Below are 19,534 nucleotides of genomic sequence, written 5' to 3'. Positions count from 1 at the left end.
TGATTTCTTTTTAGATCTAACCGTGAGTTCGGGATTCTAAAGCTTATGTTCGATAATTTTGATATGGTAGAGCTAAAGATTTCTCTCTCTCTTTTTTTTTTTTTTTTTGCTTTTTCTAAGGCCACACCCATGGCCTATGGAGGTTCCCAAGCTAGGAGTCGAATCGGAGCTACACGGCCTGCCTATGCCACAGCCACATCAATGCAGGATCCGAGCTGCATCTGTGACCTATACCACAGCTCATAGCTACGCAGGATTCTTAACCCACTGAGCAAGGCCAGGAATCGAACCCGCAACCTCATGGTTCTTAGTCGGAGTCATTTCCACTGCACCACGGTGGGAACTCCCTAAAGATTTTTCTTAGTCGGCTTTCAGGATACTTTAGAGTTATTTTATTTTATTTTATTTTTTTGTCTTTTTGCCTTTTCTAGGGCCGCACCCGGGGCATATGGAGGTTCCCAGGCTAGGGGTCGAATCGGGGCTGCAGCCACCAGTCTATGCCAGAGCCACAGCAACATGGGATCTGAGCCGAGTCTGCAACCTACAGCACAGCTCACGGCAACACCGGATCCTTAACCCACTGAGCAAAGCCAGGGATAGAACCCGCACCCTCATGGTTCCTAGTCGGATTCGTTAACCACTGAGCCACAATGGGAACTCCAAGTGTTATTTTTTTTTTTTTTAAAAGATAATAATTTAGGGAGCTTCCTTGTGATGGATGCAGTGGGTTAAGGATCCTGTGTTGTCACTGCAGTGGCTCAGGTTGCTGCTGTGGTGAGGATTCAATCCCTGGCTCAGGAATTTTCAAATGCTATGGGCACACCAAAAAAAATTTTTTTTTTAATTGAAAAGATAATAATTTAAAGAGGAGTTAATTTCACCCAGTTATTTTATAGCAAGTTACTGAGGTTAAAAGGCACAGAAACTACAAAGGATTTATCTATTGCTATCTTTTTTCCTACTAATAATCACCATTACTATCTCTCGAAAGTTTCAAAATTATCATTAAAATACTTTTAAATGTAAATCCATTCTGCTAAGAAAGACTTGTGATCTATTCCTAGTGTTTTCTAATGACTGAAAACCTTTTCCTTCTCTTCCCTTCTCTTGAATTTCTTCCTACCTCTCTTTCTTATTTCAATGGAATAAAAGCATTGTAGGACCCTTGCAATTAAAAAACAATTTAAAACTTTCATGATACATTTTATGCCTTTGGTCCTTTTCAATCTTCTTAACAAAGCCCATGCTTTTTCACCTGAGATGGGCAGTAAAGACGGCCTTCATTTCCATGACAGTAACTTGCATTTGCTTTTTCTCACCTTGGAGTCTTATTTTTTTAAACTTGTTTGTGGAGAGGGGGGATGGAGAACTCCTAAGGATCTGCAGTGGAGGACCTCTCCCAAACCCTCAATCAATACAAAAATGGGCACTATTTAGCAGTATTTGTTAGTCAATGAGAATTTTGGCTGGTTATTATATATGTGCTTTCATTCCCCATCAGAAGCCACAAGACCTTACAGGTGTTTATGGGCTCAACCAAAAAACAGAAATACAAAAGCAAGATAATCATTTGTATTTTGGGCAAACAGGCAAATTTTCTGATAAAAAGCATGTAAGCTGATATTTTTGTAGGGCTTGAAACTCTCATTAAAATAATTTTTTTACACCAGAAGGAGGCAACTTGCATAGCTTAAAACTATGTTGCATACACATCACGCTATGTAAAACTAGGATTTTTGAAACCCTGGCTAATTATAACAAAGGGTCATCTTGTAAATTTTTGTAAATTATACATAAAGGGACTTGGGAATAGCTCTTCAATGTGAATACCAATCTCTTTAACCTCCTTTTCTCTTCTAACTAAGCTCATACTCTTTTGCAAGCAAACTGGAACAACAACAACAAAAAAGGTAATACTTAAATACCCATTTGGAGAGGGCAATTTTCATGTAAAGAATTTATACAAATAATAATGACCTTAAATTTTTTAAGCACTTTAATATCATTGTAATTTCCATGTACTGCTCTTTAGCTCCGCCATAAAGAGAACTTCATGAGGCACTATTTTAAATGATATTTTTTACCCAAACTCATATTAATGTAACTAATCTCATGAGGAAGAACATGAATCAAATTCTAGGAATGACCAAACCAATCACAGCTAATAACTGAAAAGTACACATTAGTTTTAAAATACTTCCCATGTACTTTTAAGAATATAAACACTTTATTAGAATAAAATTATTCAAATTAACAAATGCATATTCAAAGTATTTTTTCAAGAAAGAAACTCACAAAAAATATTGGATCTTTTTGAGGTTCTTAAGTCCATTTTTATATTATGTTGTGCTATTTCAGGATTTAAATAAAAGTTAAAATGTGCTAAACCCATACTTAAAAACTAAACTTTTAAAAGTTCGGGTTGAGTTACAATCTTAAGGTTTATATTTATTCACAAATGAAGGGTCAAGGAACTAAGATGTCAAAACATGTGCCTACATTCTATTTATATGAATGGGCAACTGACTGAACTTTGAGCTGTTGCTAAATACGGATGCACTTCTACCAAAATATATTAAATTATTTCCTCACCTCTGTTACTTTTTTCCAGTCTATTACTTGCTTCAGTTGCCGAGCTCCACACATAGCTGTCTTATGCTGAAGCTCTTGTTCTATCTGGAGCTTTTCTAAACGCTGATTTAATGTGGCTCCACAGCTGACATCAGAATTACATTTGGTCCAATTAGTCTGAAAGCACTTAGAATTTTGCAGTGCAGACCCTGTGGATGTCTCATAGGTTTTCAGCAGCTTTTCTACCACACCATAATTTGACCTGGGATCAGCTGATCTTGGGCGGCCAGACAAATTGCTGGGTCTCCAGTCATGCTCATGGAGCCTCTTACGATAACTGCTAGGGCTTCCATGTTCCTCCATTTGTCCAAATAGGCTGGCTGCGGATTTCTGGGTGGAATTATCAGGTACGTTTTCCTTGGGCATAGGCATGGGGGCACTGGTTTTCAGAATGTCAGAAACACTGTCACTTTCTGACACGTTACCTATACTTGTTATTAAGGAATCATGGGGCTGAAGATCTTCAGGCGATTCTGAGTAGCTTTGATTTTGCTGTACTGCACGACAATTTCTATCTGTTCTGAATACGGTCCTGTTAAATTCATCAGTCTTTGCTGCCAGCTTTTCATTCCTAGTAGTCTTTTCAAAGCCACAACTAAAATTTCTCAGTGGGCCACTGCTTTGTGTCACTGAGGAGCTACTGTCATTGCGTCTGTGCGGATCAGGATGAGATTTAACAGGGTGATCTGGGATCGCCTTTTCATCTTTTGGCTTACTGGGACTAGAGCAGGTTTTCTGAAACCACGGCGTAGAGGATCTATTTTTTACGCCTATCCCAATGTCACACGACCACGTCCTAAGTTCAGCATTTTCACTGCATGAAGCAGTGTTATTTATTTTCGTTTTGGGTGCGGAAGGAGAAAACATGATACCATCTTTCAAAGTCTTGCCTTCATTTAGACGCAGTGTAGGCATCTCATCCTGCCTCCAAAGGAAACGAGGGGTGCAGTTCCTTTCACTTTGATCTTGGGTCACCCAGATGTTGTGGTCTAAACTCTCCTTCAAACTTTCATGGGCTTGTTCAGAATATGAACTGGGAAAATTTCGAGATGTGCTTCTTGGAGGAGGAACTGGTGGAGTTTCATGTCTCTGCAGATCAATTATATCAATTCCACCCTTTTTCTTATAATTGTTTTGGAAAACATCAGTACAGCTAAGGTTCTTTCTGTTTTTTTGTTTTTCTTTTTCAAAATCGGTTGAAGGAATGCATTGGGTGCTGTTGATCATGTGATCTCCATGAGGCATATTAATTACATTTGGGACTTCCTGGAGAAAAGAATCTGACTTCATCCTAAACAATTGTAAAACACGGTATATTAGTGATAACCTCATTTATGATAAGCTCTTAAAAGACACTGTAGCTAAAACAATGGATTGTTATAGGAAAAGGAGTCAAAACTTCCTCAAACATCATTTTTATATAAATCCCCTAGTCCAAAATTTCAAGTCCCTTTTACTGCAAGATAAAGCCTGCCTCTGTGTTGTATTCAAGACTCTACATACATAGTCTGAACTAAAGATATTTTAACTGTGTCACTCATTTTTAAAATTACCTGAAATTTCACCTACCCACAGAGTAGACTGCGTATTGTCTCTTGGGTATCTGCTATTACAGTTGTCATTTCTATAGGTTTTCTTTTTCTTCTTCTTTTTTTTTTTTGCCATTTCTAGGGCCGCTCCAGCGGCATATGGAGGTTCCCAGGCTAGGGGTCTAATCGGAGCTGTAGCTGCCAGCCTACGCCAGAGCCACAGCAACGCGGGATCCGAGCCGCATCTGCAACCTACACCACAGCTCACGGCAACGCCGGGTCCTTAACCCACTGAGCAAGGGCAGGGATCGAACCCGCAACCTCATGGTTCCTAGTCGGATTCGTTAACCACTGCGCCACGACGGGAACTCCACTATAGGTTTTCTTTTGCCATTTCTGTACCTCTGCTTTGCCTACTGAATTCCTATTCATTATGTCTTCTGAGCTCAAGTCCCTCCTCATGAATTTGAAATAACATTATAAGTAGTATTGATAGAAATTTAAATCAAAGCACAAAGAGACATGAGGAACACAACATGGAAAGTGCTATTTGGGCCTGAAAGAAAAGTGACAATTTTTTTTTTTTTTTTTTGATGAGTAAAAGGCATAGAGACAAAGTGAGCTGCAGTGAAAATAGTGTGGCTATTCAAGGAACAGTGAGTACTTTGGATGGAATATGAAACAGAGTGGGAAGGATGATGGAAAATAAGAGAGAAACATAGGTCAAAGTGTAATGACTTTGAATTACATATTAAGGGATTTTGCTTTTTTCTAAAGGCTATGAAGTGACAGAACTTTATACCTAGTAGGGTTTGCAAGATAAAACTGGCAAGCAAGAATTTTTTTTTTTCTTTTCTTTTTTTTTTTTAGGGCTGCACCAGCAGCATATGGGGGTTCCCGGGCTAGGGGTCCAACCAGAGCTGTAGCCGCTGGCCTACACCATTGCCACAGCAATGTGGGATCCGAGCCACATCTGTGGCCTACACCACAGCTCATGGCAATGCCAGATCCTTCATGCACTGAGCAAGGCCAGGGATCAAACCTGCATCCTCATGGATCCTAGTCAGGTTCATTAGCCACTGAGCCACAATGAGAACGCCCCAGAATTTTCTCATTTACTAAAGTCAAAACCTAAGTGTAGCAAAAATGTGGGTTCATAAATTAGTGTTAACTAATTATATTGATAAATACAAATCATATTTATGTCTCTTCAAGTTATAGCTTATAAGAAAGTGCAGATAAATACTCAACAGAGAATAATAGGCAAAGGCTAAATGGGAGAGTGGAAGCAAAATTATGTATAAAACATGGTTGAGTAAGAAAATCTGTTGTAAATCAGTACCAAAATTCTCTCTGAGCTTCCAAAGAGCTAAAGAAAAAGAAGGGTACACGGTCCTGTAGCTTTCTAAGAGAAGTATACTGCCCCACTAGGAGATAAATGTTGATCCTAGAACAGTTCATCTTTTCTTAAATTGTAGAAAATACCAATTTATTTTTCAGCTTGGCTAAAACTTACCCTTTATATAGTTGTTTCTGAACTGCAGCACTTCATAGCACCGCATAAATGTGTGTACATATTTACAATACGTTGTTCTGAAAATATGAAGGCTTACATTATAGACATAATAAATCTAGAGAAATAAATGACTCAAAACATTTCAGCAGAACATCACTATACAATTACAACATCACATGTTAAATTCGACATCGTTTAGAGATGTATTTAACTAGATTAACCCAATATATGCTTCCACGGCCAAATATTCAACATTAAAAAGAACTCCATCAAAGTATACTTGTTAATTTATTATTTATTATTGTGAGCATAACTAAATGAAACACCAAAAAAGTAAAGTGTGCCTCATAGTCAGACTAAAAATTTGCTTTGAGAATTAGTGAACAGAGCCATATACAATTTAAGTTTTTATCTTCTATCTAGGGTAACAGATTTTAATAACATTATGAATTCCCACTAACAAAAGTGTTAGAAGCTAAAGGCGGTTTGGATTCATTAACTGAAAACAACATTCTTCTTGAGTTTTCAACAGAACAATCATCAGAGATGTTCCAGCCTACCTTCTGTGGTGAGACCGCTTTTGTATTTCCTCTTGAAAGCTGCATAATTCTTCACTAACTTTAGCAAGTTCTTCAAGAGCCTTCATAGTAGAAGCAACAACACGTTAGCTCTTTGAAATGTAAATATTTCTTTAGAAACAGTTCTAGGCCAGTCCTGTCTTACTTACTGTGTGGAGGGCTCCAGAACAGCTCTCACTCTCTTCAGAAGCCTTCAGGTCCGGCCAGGTCTCACCTTTCTTTTGGTTGTCTGAGGCCAAAGCATCTATAAACTCTACTTTGGATTTTTTGGTTGCTTTTTGTTCTTTACACATGGGCTGTCTTTCACTGAGTAAGCTCTGCTCCATTTTATCTTTTTTTCCCAGCCCATCCCTGTTATTCACCCCCATCAATTCACATTGTCCTGAACTGGGGTCATTTGGGAAGGATTCCACCATTTTATCCTGAATGGTCTTCTCACGATCGAAATCAGGGATCCTAGCACGCTCACTCATGTTGATTTTCCTTCGAAGCTTTACTTCGTGGCAGAGCTGTAGGGAAAACAAAGATAAAGATTTCCCCCAATCCACTTGGTCAATATTTTTTGATATGAAGCACACTGTTTTCAGTCCTCTTTGCCATATTACTGTGTACCCAGGGGATTAATGCTTATGCTTCCAAACAGTACTTTGAAAATCTGGATTAAGCTGAACAACTTTGGTGAACCATAAAGACTTTTAGTAGGTAAAAGCATGGGTGGTAATTTCTGTCTTCCTGGGTAGAAATCAACTCCTTCAGAAATGACACAAACCTGCATTTATATCTAGATGTCATGATGATATAGAAGCACTGTTAAAGAAATTGGAATGCCCCAAGTCAATGACTGTCAATGCTCTGAAAATTCCTTTCAGAGAAAAGCAGGAGTTTAACATTAGGATTTTATTTTTAAAATAGATGATCCCTCTTTTATGCTAGTATTTAACTGTAAAATAGCTGACAATCTCATATATAGTAACTCAGCTCATTCTTTTCCCTAATATATTGGAGTCAAAAGATGTTTCTTTTGGAAATCATGTTGGTGAGGTCTAGGTATTACTGAGTTTTTGTTTTTGTTTTGTTTTGTTTTGTTTTACTGCCCACGGCTATACACATTCAAAAAAAGTTTCTTGTCCTAATTAAAACAAATGTGACCCTGTAATAGAATAGAACTTTAAGGCTTTGATCATGTATTAGTCCATGTTAAAGTGGGCCTCAAACTATTTCATGAGAATTTGGTTTGACCTGCAGGCACTTAGCTCACCTCTAAATAGTGGAAGTGGCTTTCTCTTCAGGCTTGAGTTCTGGGAAAGATTGTGAAATTCCAAAGACTGTCAGAGAACTATTAAAATAACTACTTTTTACAGCCACAACCTATATCTGCACTGCATCTACTATTCAAGGAATATAATAACAGATTTATTGCTGCTCAATATTTACCCAAATCTCAGATGAGAGAAGCACCATACACAGTTAATGCCCGAAGGATATGCACTGTATTTATTGCTCTGCAAACTCATAAATCTGTCAGGATAGCATCAAATTGCAGCCATGAATCAACCGTTTTGGCCTCTGTAAAATTATTTGCACTGAACTGTTGGGGCACTATCCTTTTGGCTGACCTTGGGGGACATTATAAGAAGCAACCCTCCAATGCACCATGCTAAATCTACGGATGCTATTGGTGCCTTTGTTCTCTTTTGAGGAGCCATAGGTGAAAACAAAATTGCTTCAGTTACACAATCAAGGATGAAAGTGCCATTTCTGAGAAATAGGTTTGCTTTTGTTTACTGAATATTGAAAAACATGCATCTGATAATTTTATTAGTTAGCCAGCATTTCGCATATGAGCCTTCCTTTTCTTCTCTCATCATTCTCTTCTAGTTTTGGCATCCGTGACCTTACATGAAATTTTATTTCGCATTGTAAATTCTCTTGGGGACTCAGGTAATGGACATTATATTATTGAGGGAAAAACCCTTTATTTTGTATAAGGAAACCTGTGTTACTTGGTACCCAGCCCTTTTCAATGGTTATTTGATAGTTCAAACAAAGGAGACAAGCAGGAAAGATTGCAATGTGTTAAAAAAATAAAGTGAAATAAAGATAAATAAAACAGGCACCTATTAACTTTAGCCAGGATTTCTATCTGGATTATTCTAGGTTTCAAATGATCCAGGTATATACATCTTGGTTTTGCAATAGCAAAGGCGATGATTGTGGATAATCAAAGAGTCACTGACATCTTAATACTAAAAGAAGGCGATGATTGTGGCTGAACAAAGAGTCATTGACATCTTAATACTAAACATTGATCCTCTCACTAGATGCAATTATTACTTGGAATCACTGAAGTTATATGCATGGAAACCTGTATTTTTCCAATAAAAGGCTTAATAAGTTATGTATGATTTATTTATTTTTTGGCTGTGCCCTCAGCATATGGTAATTCTGGGGCCAGGGATCAAACCCATACCATAGCAGTGACCCAAGCCACAGAATGGCAATAGCTGGATCCTTAACTCACTGTGCCACCAGGGAACTTCAAGTTGTGTCTGATTGAATGCACAGAACTTAGGAATAAATGTGAAAAAAAATATAGTCTATTACGCTTGTGGCATGTTATATTTTTTCAAGTGCTGATTTTTAATTTTGGTTAAAAAGATTGTCCGGATTTTCTGTGACACCTGAGGATAATTTCCTCTTGTTTTCCTCAGTCTTTTCTACTCCCAGCTTTGTGTGTGTCCAAAGGAATGTATTAAAGGTACATTCTTACAGGAGTTCCCATTGTGGCTCAGTGGTAAGGAATCCGACTAGTATCCGTAAGAATGTGGGACCAATCCCTGGCCCCACTCAGTGGGTTAAGGATCCAGCATTGCTGAGAACTGCAGTTTAGGTCACAGACGTGGCTTGGATCTTGAATTGCTGTGGTCGTGGTGTAGGCCGGCAGCTGGCATTGCTGTGGCTGTGGCGTAGGCCGGCAGCTGCATCAGCTCCTATTCAGCCCCTAGTCTGGGAACTTGCATATGCCATGGGTATGGCCCTAAAAAAAAAAGAAAAAGAAAAAAGGTACATTCTTACAAGTACAAAGCTGGGAGTAGAAAAGAAAACATACATATTATGCCATTTTGTATAAGGAACTTGAAAGCATCTGTGAATTTTGGTATCCATGGGGGGGTGGTCTTGGAACCTATCTCCCGTCCCCACTGAAAGCTGACTATATATATTAGTATGATCAGGGGAGCACAATGCTAGTATTCACTACTGAAGAGCATCATCGACGAGTTTTCTGGGTAAGCACATTTTCTATACATATTCCTGGGTATAGTGCTATATACTGCAGGCAGAGTGTCAAAACAGCACCAGAGCTGCTATCGAAGATAAAGGAAAAATATTCTAGCCCTTCCGTCTCCTTGATGCAGAAGAGGACAGTATTTTTATAGTCTATCATCCTAAGTTTAAAGTATGTTTAATGCCTGCTAATTGATAAGGCTAGTATTTTCCATAGATGGAATCTATAAAGCTGTCAGAATAACTATTTAACAATAACAAATTTAACCAAACAGCAGATTGTCTTATCTACATGGCTAGATTATCTAGACTACTAGATTATCTAATTATCTAGACTAATCCTGACTCCTTTATTTAGTTTGCTTGGATACTGGAATTATCTGAAATTGTTACTAACCAAACCTTCCAAACCTTTGGAGCCAACGACCCATGACTTCAGGTTTTGGATTGGAGCTGTGGATTTTGCTTTGACTTAGCCATCTCCGTGCTGATCCAGTCTGAGCATCTGGGTGGAGGAGTTAAGATGGCAAGCAAAAAGCACTTTCCAAAGTATAGAAGAATGAGAAGTAAATTCTCCTTTCAGCCTCTAATCGTCTACAACATGCTTACCTTCGCAGGTCTATTTTAAAGAAATAGTTAATAACTACTCTTTTTAATTTTTCCTTTTAGCATGCCAATTTGTATTTTATTCACAACCAATTATATGGCTGTTAATAAGAAAAATATTTGCACTATAAACACATAAAGCACCAGCTTTGATTGCCTGTGAATAAAGGCCAAAGAGTCTGTTAAAATAACTGCCTTGGCAACGTGCACAAAACCATATAAGTCAATAGCAGGCATGTTACAAGAAAGAAAGATAAGTATAAATAATTTTCAGTTGGAACAAGCTTAATATACAGCAATACAGATATTTAAAGAAAAGCTTCCAGGCCCAGCAGGCTGAGGAGATAAAATGATTATTTGTATCAGTGTCACAGTGTGTCATTTTTCATAACCCATTTCCTAATATATGTGCCAATAAATGTAGCACATCTTGCCAGAATAAAAACCACATCCACTGTCATTCTTTTTGATGTATGACACTCCTTTTGATTATACTGAATTATCAAATATGTAATTTCCTTTAGTAGACATTATTCATAAATCAGCTCAGGAAAGATCTGTATTTTAATGCCTAATTATAATTTTGCTAAAATATGTTCCAGTAATAATGTTTTTCTTATGTTTTCATCTGCATCCTATATTTGAAAACTCATGCAAAATACATACCTCACTTTGGATACCAAGGCACGCGAGTCAGAAAATAATAAACTGATACACTTTAGAGTGACATTTCAAGTTCTACTTTTCATGCAAGTCTATAAAATATTAGTCTCAGCAATGCCATTGGGTTAGGTCATGCTGTTTTGGGTCTAGTAAATGTCACCGAGACGTGCATCTTTTAGGTGGAATAGAAAAATAAAAAGTTAAGTTCCCAATACAAACCAAACCAAAGCATTTTGCATTCTGAGTTTTAAATTTCCAATTATTCAAAACAAATCAACTTGTACCTCTTCTATCTTCTTCTGCATGATCTTCCATTGACTTTCCCATTCCTTCCTTTCATTGTCAAACTGGTCCAGTAATTCCATCTTTTCCCTGTGCCAGTTAGTCTCTGTGTTCTCCCACTGCTTATGTAGGTCCATGGCAACCGTGCGAGTGTTGGTGAAGGGGTGTTTCTGCTCGTCTCTGTCTTCTCTTAACTGTTTCTTGGAAGCTTGGAGTTGTTTTATTTGAAGCAGTCTCACTTGCCTTTAAAATAAAGCCTAATATAAACATCACAAGAGAGAGTTCCAAATCCATGTGCTTTCTGGAAACATTTTATCAGTTTGTCAAGAGCCATTGACATAAACAAACTATAGGAAAATTGGACTCAAAGCAGAGATGACAAAAAAAGCTGCTTAAGGAGAAACTAACACAGTAAGAAAAAAAGTACTGCCCTAATGTTTTTTTTGTTTGTTTTCTTTTTCCTGCCTTTCTGAGACCAGACAGCAAAATTACAGTGGACAAGATGGTTAAATGCACATGTGAGACCTAAGTATTCCTTTAACTAACCACCTAATCTAAAGTAGAGTTTTTCATAAATATCTAAGAGTAGAAATATGAAATTCAATTGTATAAGTGACATCTATACAACTGTTGTAGATTCTGCTGCAATAGAGTTACTGCTTCTGTTCTGATGCAACCAGAGTACATATTTCGGTGACTTAAAGTGCTGAGACAGTGTTGGATTAGAGTCTCAATTTTATACTCAAGAGTTCAAACCCATGGCAAATGTGATTACTACAGCAATAAAACACCAACATTAGTAGTCAATCTGGGACTGATGTATCAGCACAAAACCAAACTAGAGCATAAAAACACATTTTCATCATTTTATTTCATCAAGTAAAATGTAAAAGCAGCAAAAATATACTGAAAGGCATATGTTAAAACTTATCCATGTTCTTTTTCCCTTTTAATAGACCATCTGCCAGAACCTATGTGGGATACTGAATACAGAGACCTGAAGAAAACATTTTTAGCAATTTGCAGGGAAAACCTCAATAATTAGATTTCTAGCAGGTAGGGTATGTGTATTCAGGATTTGAAAATGCACTCAAAAATACCTGATTGGTAACTCTGTTCTAAATCACCTAAAATATCTAAGATTTGGTTTATTTAACATAAAAAATGGTGGATATCCACAGCATTATTAAAAAGATGAAATGAAAACTGGAATGCAAAGTGATTTGAGAAATTTAAAATTTCTCCTATTTTTTGCTTGAAAACATCTTGCTCCGACTTCCACTGAAAATAATTTTTTAATAAAAGTTACTTTTTGTTCATTTTTTTAAAGTTTTGTTTAAGTATAATTTGATTTAAAGATACTTTTTTAACAAAACGGATAGAAAAGCATGATTAAAATGTTTGAATCTCTAAAATCATCATGCCTATAAGAAATCTAACTCTTCAGCTTTTTAGGCCATGACCAAAATGCCCTGACCTCACCAGGTGGCAGCTGATGCCAGTTATGAGCAAAGGTCTCAAGAGTCAATGGCTGCCTGGGTGCTGGCATCGTGGAATGCATTCTGCAGTCATAGAAGACGGCTGCATATTTCCTATCCCTAGATAAACACTGAAGACATTTAATTTTTGTCAGACTGTTCTGAACATGCTTATCTGACTGGTAAACTGTTTGGAACACATATTTTTTGAGCTGCAATCTATTAGTGAATTATAATAGACTACTAAGGATTTAAAATGTCAGTGCTGGAGTTTCTGTTGTGGCATAGCAGAAACGACTCCAACTAGGAACCCCGAGGTTGTGGGTTCAATTCCTGGCCTTGCTCAGTGGATGGGGGATCCGGTGTTGCTGTGAGCTGTAGCTCGCAGACACAGCTCGGATCCTGCACTGCTGTGGCTGTGGCGTAGGCCAGTGGCTACAGCTTCTATTCGACCCCTAGCTTGGGAACCTCCATATGCCTTGGGTGCAGCCCTAAAAAATAAAATAAAATAAAACAAGACAAAACAAAATGTCAGTGCTAAATAGATGGCTCCATCCTCAAAAACACCCTAATAATACTGTGATCTATCTAGTTACTCTTCTCTCAAAAAATTTGCTACAGATTCTTTGGCCGTTCTCACCTATTACTTTGGCACTCATAAAACTGTGACTAATTCAGCCAAGAAAAAGAAGTAACTTCAGTTTTAGCCGTTGAAAATGCTATCACGTCTCATTTTATCCACTTAGTCATGTTTTTCTAATCTCATTTTCCATTCTCTCTGTCATTCTTCCTTCCGTTTGCTACCCTCCAATCCTATGAGACAGAGACCACAAGTGTCCACCACAGCAAATGCAAGCTGCCCCTAAATAAATGTGTCAACGAAGGCCTAACAAAGTGAAGACTGTAAGGAATGTACAGAATTTTGTGTTGTTTGTTATAGGGAATCTGTCATTGACACTGATGACCTATTGATCTTTTAAACTCATCTAATAACTATTCAGAGGAAATGCAGACAATGCTAATTTTCAGAGACTGTAGATTGCTTTAAAACTATATGTAATTAACTGTGAGCTGAAACTATCTTGCTGACTAGCAGGTACTCAGCACTGAAACTTCTTAGGAAGAGTGGAGTGGTTTAAGACATCAAGAGAGAGTTGCAGATTTAACCAAGGGAGTTAAAGAAAGAGAGCAGACTAATTTCAAGCTACCTGAAAAAGAGCTGCTAGGTTTCAACCCACCTTTAAACACTATAAATGTTCAGAAGTCTCTCCTACAATTACGTAAGTTTCTCCTACAATTATGTAGCAAATGGCTCCAATTTTTTTTTCTTTTTTCTTTTTTTTCTTTTATTTCTAACTCTCCTTGAACCAATTCTAGATCAGGGTTAAAAGGCACTACACTCTTTTCTTTTTTTTACCTACCTGAAGAAGATCATCCAGGAAAACCCTGAATCATTCTTGCTCCTGGTAATAGGACTATATATGAATGCAGGTAACATTCCCGAAGCAACAGAATCCTTCATTTAATTGTAAAGAGTGAAACTCATCACTTAACATAGGGAAGGACCAATCTACAGAGCTCTCCCTTTCCAGGGCCAGAGAAATATCTATCACCAGAAAGTGTAATGGTTATGGATCAAAAACAAGCCTTCAAAAGAAAATTCCTATAGAACAATATGTGCCAATTTCTTGGGAGGGTTTACTTAGCCCTCCTAGTGTCTATGTCTTATCATAAATGTCAAATGTAATATGGCTGAATATACCACTTTCTCCTTTAAAAATACAGTGAGGTCCACAGAATTTTTCAAGGATTAAATGTGCAAGAAAGAGGATGCTTAATCAAAATGTCTAACACGGTTCTGGATCATAATGGGGGCTCTATAAATGCCAGGTTCTTGGTTTTGCCCTTCTATTCCTGTCTTCTTCCCTCTTTTTTCCTGTCTTCACCCACCCTCCTTCCTTTTATCTATAATTCTTTGGATTAAAACCATGATTTTGATTTTGATTGAGTCAGAAAACTGATCGAAGCAAGTCTAATTATGTGAACTCATATTTTTAATGATCTTCCTTTGCCCTCAGTATTTTTCAAGTATTTTAAGACTATAGAGCAAGTTAAATATTTAGGAAACTTTTTTTGTTGTTCATCAAAATTCGAATAGACAAATCTTATATAAAACTGCTTTCATTATAATTTGCCCTAAATCTTAAAAAAAAAAAAAAACTAACAGGGTAATTTTGTAAGGACATAATGTTCTGTGAGGAAAAGTTACGAGTAAAGTGGCTTAGCCGTCTCAAAAACTCAACTTCGGTACTTTCTGCTGAGGCACATATAAAAGTGCTCTTTGTTTCTAGTTGTCACTCTTTGTCGCCCACAGATACTGGTATCTCTGTGGGAGAGAAGGAAGAATTTCTGCTATCTGCACCCCTTCCAGGGTCTCCTTGACTTTCCATTTCATTTCACTCCCTCCAGAATTTCATTCAGAATAAAAATTCAGTAGAGCACATGTAAAAAGGATAGAGTGAGTCCCATTACTTAGTCATGTGCACGTTCCCCCAGCAACTCTAAGCAAGCATTACACAATCCATTTTAACCTACTTCCGTTCCCCAAGGCCAGAAGCCAGAACTGTAGAGGGAGCAGGTTGCGCAAGTATGGTGATGGGAGGAGAACTGTTTTGCTAACCTTCTGGCCCTACGAAATGTTAAGAGTAACATCAGAGTTTCACATCACAATAAATCACTTCCATTTCCCAGGTTAGCCTCAAGATGGTCACGGTAACACTTCTTCATCCGAGGCTGTTACCATTTCAACCTTCAATTCCCCCAGTGAAAACTGGACCAAACAAATGAAACAGTGTTGGGGTAGCTGACTCGATTGCAACTCCTCTCTTGTTCAGAGTATTAACATCTTGCTCTCTGATTTCCTTTTTCTAAAGATACCACTTTTCATGTAATTGCACATTTTTCATGTGTAGGAGCTTACATATTCCAACAGGGAATGCCCCAAACAATAGGTACTGTCAGTCTCATAATTCCAAGAACAGTTGTTTGCCTTGGAGATGCTTTGCCTCCCCTCTTGATTTTGAGAAATCAGGAAGTCCCATGGCTATACCCACCAAAGTTATGCACAATTTGCCTCCAAGTCTATCCAGCTCTTTCTCCAGGCTATTATGAATCACTTGCATCATTTCAACTGATTAACAGTCCTATTTCTCCTCCCCTACTATTCACTGGCAAATGCATCTTTCCAAAGGCAAGCATGACTTGATTTTGTTACAAGGCAAAAGGGAATTTTAAAAAATCGCTGTTTGCTATTTCAGCATGTTCCTTATGTTCCAACAGGGTCAAAGGGGGTACGAGCACATGCAATTCTAAAGAAATCAATTTTGCCTTCTCACTTTACTATCTTGTTTTCTCTCCAGCTGTACACTCAAACTAGAAAATAGCCAACATACAGGTGCACTTCACTTATAAAAACATCTAAAATTAACCAGTTTAAACAGTAAAAGATGTAGTGGTAAGATTCCTTCCTAATTGCAGATTCACCCATTATGAATGGCATGCACTTCAACTCAAATTACAGAAATACTTTGCATGCAAGGAGCAAACCATCATCTTGGATGAAACAACACTGACTTACTTTTCTTGGCAATTTTCAAATACCAGCGGTTTCAAGCATCGTAAACTTCACTTTGCAAATGTGAGAAAGTTTTCATCCTAATGAAGCTAGCATTTTAAGAAATAAATTCAGTGACATCCTACAGTAGACAAAGTGGTGTTCAAAGCACTGAGAAGCCGTGTTTGAAAAACTCAGTCTTGGGGAGCGGATGGCATTGTCAGTCCAGAGTCAGGAAATCCACTCAAAGCAGCTGAACTCTCTCTTCCCTGGGAGTCAGTAAAATCCGTTAGGCACCCCGCCCCACTGCTTTTAAGTCTGGACACAGACAGGGAATCAGACAGATGTTGAAATCCCTCTCCACTTAAACGGTATGCATGGTTTAAAATATATCAGCAGCAGCTCTAGCTCTATATTTTGCCACAATTAGTCACTTGTTTTCAAACTATCAGAAAGAAACATACCTTTTTTTCTCTGGGGAAAAATCCTATGGATGTTCAACCACGGATCAGTCTAGCAATGGGAGGATAGCTGGTTGTTTAAAGGAGAAAAGTCTCAGCGTGGTGAATCTTGCTTCTTTGCAAAAAATGGGAATGCAAAATAAGTCCAACCATTCAGCAGAGCGATACTGACAAGTCCCTTTGAAACCCCCACCACTTTCACAAACCAAAAAGCTGCTCAGCTCAATGTCAGAGCAGCAGCTGAGGCTACTGTGACGTCAGTTTCTCGGAGGCAGCCTTTAGGCCACCTCTTCCAACCAGAGCTCTGTAACTTTAGAGCCTCTCCTACTCTGAGTAAACAACTCCAGGTCCAGGACATTTTTAACTTTTATAAGGGAGCCCAGGATTTTCAAACTTGCCAAAGGGGCTGGTGTTAATATCACACGATGACAATGGCCAATTTTAGATTTTGTTTCTTGGGAAAAGTTAACTCTTTTTTTTACAGGCAAGGATCAGCTCCTTGCATACCTCTCTTTTCCCTCTTCTGCTAGTGTCAGGTTGCACTTTTCGGTGCATTTGGAAGTTTGGTGTCTGGATGTGGCAGAGGAACATGTGCAGAGATTTTATATATACACAATTTCAAAAGATGTGTGAAAATGGATCAGAATTCCATCTAGAAATAAAGTAGAAAGGGCAAACCTCAGGACCCGCCCCCTAGATCTCAGTGATTCTATGACAGCTTTTGCTGCCTATGTGTTCAGTGATGGTGATGTCTTTCCGCTAAAGGAAAGCAGAACCCAGGGGAAAGGATGACACATTGTGGGAAGAACAAAGACCAATGAAATACTCACATGCTTGTTTTCAGTTATGGAAACTGCAGCCCAAGAACACAGAGAGGCTCCCTAGATCCTGGACGTGCAAGAGACCTGGCCTCCCCAGCAAAATGTCCAGGTTGCATGTGAATTTCTACATATATGCATCCATCAGCTCATGTTTGGTTTAACTGAATCAAGGAAAGTGTCCAGAGCCATTTTGCATCTAATTCAGCAAATAAGCTAGATAAAAGTTTAAATAATAAGGTCTTATCCTCAAGTCTGAAGAAATTCTGTGTGGTCATTAAGACACCGCATATTCACTATCATATTATTTTGCTTGCTTCCAGATAAATATTTTATGAGGAGCTAAAAAGTTTACTAAGAGTAACCTGCTCATAATAGGACTTTAGTACATGTAGGACAACTGAGTGAAATTACATTCTGTGTTTTGAAAGCCTGGTATCATAATCTCAAAAGCAACAACAACAACAATTCGTATGGTAATAATAGTGATGACACATGAGAGACAGCTCTCTGCAAGACTCTCTACTAAGTACTTCTCATATCTCATGAATCTTTATCTTTGTTCACTCTCCCGGAAACTGTTGTCTGTAGGTTATTAGCCCATTTTTTTTCCCTGATAAAACCAAGGCTCAAAGAGGCCAAAAATTCACAGAAACTTGACCATGTAGAGGAGTAGGTCTTGGCACCACTTTCTCTAACTGAAGACCCTGGAATTTTGTCACAAAGATATTGGTTTCAATTTCACTGCCACTACTTATCTGTATGAACCTTGAGCCTGTTACTTCCATAAAGGGATAATTGTATTTAATTCCAAAGGCTGTTGTAAGAGTATAATGGGGTACTTAACAGTGCCAGACACTTAAGAAATGTCAGCTCATTCTGCCTCCCTCTTTATCATTCTGCCTCCATCCTTATCAGGACAGGAGGAAGAGCCTGGTGTGGGGTGGAGGTGGGAAATCTGGGAAAGGGATTTCCCCAAAGCATTTATGCATAATCATCTAATAAAATTGTTCCTCCTACCCTCTCTTCCACTCCAGACCTCTTAATTTCCATATGCCCTTTATAAATCGAATCACGATTATTTTCTGAATCCTATCAGAACTCCAGATAACATGTAGCTGATGACAATAGAAATTATGTTACTTGGAGTTCCCGTCCTGGCTCAGTGGTTAACGAATCCGACTAGGAACCATGAGATTGCGGGTTCGATCCCTGCCCTTGCTCGGTGGGTTAACGACCCGGCGTTGCTGTGAGCTGTGGTGTAGGTCGCAGATCCCGCGTTGCTGTGGCTCTGGCGTAGGCTAGTGGCTACAGCTCTGATTAGACACCTAGCCTGGGAACCTCCATATGCCGCGGGAGTGGCCCAAGAAATAGCAAAAAGACAAAAAAAAAAAAAAAAAAAAAAAAGAAATTACGTTACTCTATATTATCACTTAATAGTACCTACTTCAATACTCTTTTTAATGGGTGGCCCAGTTGCAGGTGTTATAAATTATATACAGAATAAAAAAACTAGGAACAAAAACATTGAGAATTTCACTCCAAGGTATTTATCAACGCTTTCTGTTGAATAAATGGAAACTGTACATCAGCTAATATTTTTATATACATTAGCTACAATTTCTATGCTACATTTCATACCCAAAAGAAATAAAATAATGCGATTAGATGATAGCATGCAAAGGCAATAAATATTCAACATGTATTTCTGAACCTTTCCATTAAAAGCTTTTAAGAAAGCTTTGTTTTAAAAAAGTTTCTAGGAGTTCCCGTCGTGACGCAGTGGTTAACGAATCCGACTAGGAACCATGAGGTTTGGGTTTGATCCCTGGCCTTGCTCAGTGGGTTAAGGATCCGGCTTTGCCGTGAGCTGTGGTGTAATTTGCAGACGCGGCTCAGATCCCGTGTTGCTGTGGCTGTGGTGTAAGCTGGTGGCTATAGCTCCGATTAGACCCCTAGCCTGGGAACCTCCACACACCATGAGAGCGGCCCTAGAAAAGGCAAAAAGACAAAAAAAAAAAAAAAAAAAAGTTTCTACTATTATGTACATAAAATGCATGGATTTTAAAGATTG

General features: G+C 38.2%; 2 protein-coding genes across 5 annotated transcripts in view; both read right to left on the bottom strand.

The window, feature by feature from the left end:
- The window catches only part of SOGA3 (SOGA family member 3), an 82,869-nt gene that overhangs the window by 3,096 nt on the left and 60,239 nt on the right, over window positions 1-19,534 (bottom strand). For both annotated transcript variants that reach the window (XM_021088466.1, XM_021088467.1), the window contains exons 8-11: window positions 11,093-11,333; window positions 6,404-6,763; window positions 6,237-6,316; window positions 2,593-3,922 (exon numbers count right to left, since the gene is read on the bottom strand). The gene's annotated coding sequence lies outside the window, so the exon portion shown is untranslated. The remainder of the gene's footprint in view (window positions 1-2,592; window positions 3,923-6,236; window positions 6,317-6,403; window positions 6,764-11,092; window positions 11,334-19,534) is intronic.
- Window positions 1-19,534, bottom strand: part of KIAA0408 (KIAA0408 ortholog) — a 40,906-nt gene that overhangs the window by 9,807 nt on the left and 11,565 nt on the right. The window contains exons 1-5 of one of the 3 annotated variants that reach the window (XM_021088489.1): window positions 16,646-19,292; window positions 11,093-11,333; window positions 6,404-6,763; window positions 6,237-6,316; window positions 2,593-3,922 (exon numbers count right to left, since the gene is read on the bottom strand). In XM_021088489.1, coding sequence (XP_020944148.1) covers window positions 2,593-3,922; window positions 6,237-6,316; window positions 6,404-6,763; window positions 11,093-11,227 — 1,905 coding nt within the window. In that variant the 5' untranslated portion in view covers window positions 11,228-11,333; window positions 16,646-19,292. Of the gene's footprint in view, window positions 1-2,592; window positions 3,923-6,236; window positions 6,317-6,403; window positions 6,764-11,092; window positions 19,293-19,534 lie in introns of those variants that run through there. The other 2 variants (XM_013988435.2, XM_021088481.1) reach the window with 2 other exon arrangements.

Source organism: Sus scrofa, chromosome 1, assembly GCF_000003025.6.
Source record: "Sus scrofa isolate TJ Tabasco breed Duroc chromosome 1, Sscrofa11.1, whole genome shotgun sequence".
Classification (NCBI taxonomy): Eukaryota; Metazoa; Chordata; class Mammalia; order Artiodactyla; family Suidae; genus Sus; species Sus scrofa.
Note: the sequence above shows the minus strand (reverse complement) of the source record. Positions and strands in the feature narration are given on the sequence as shown.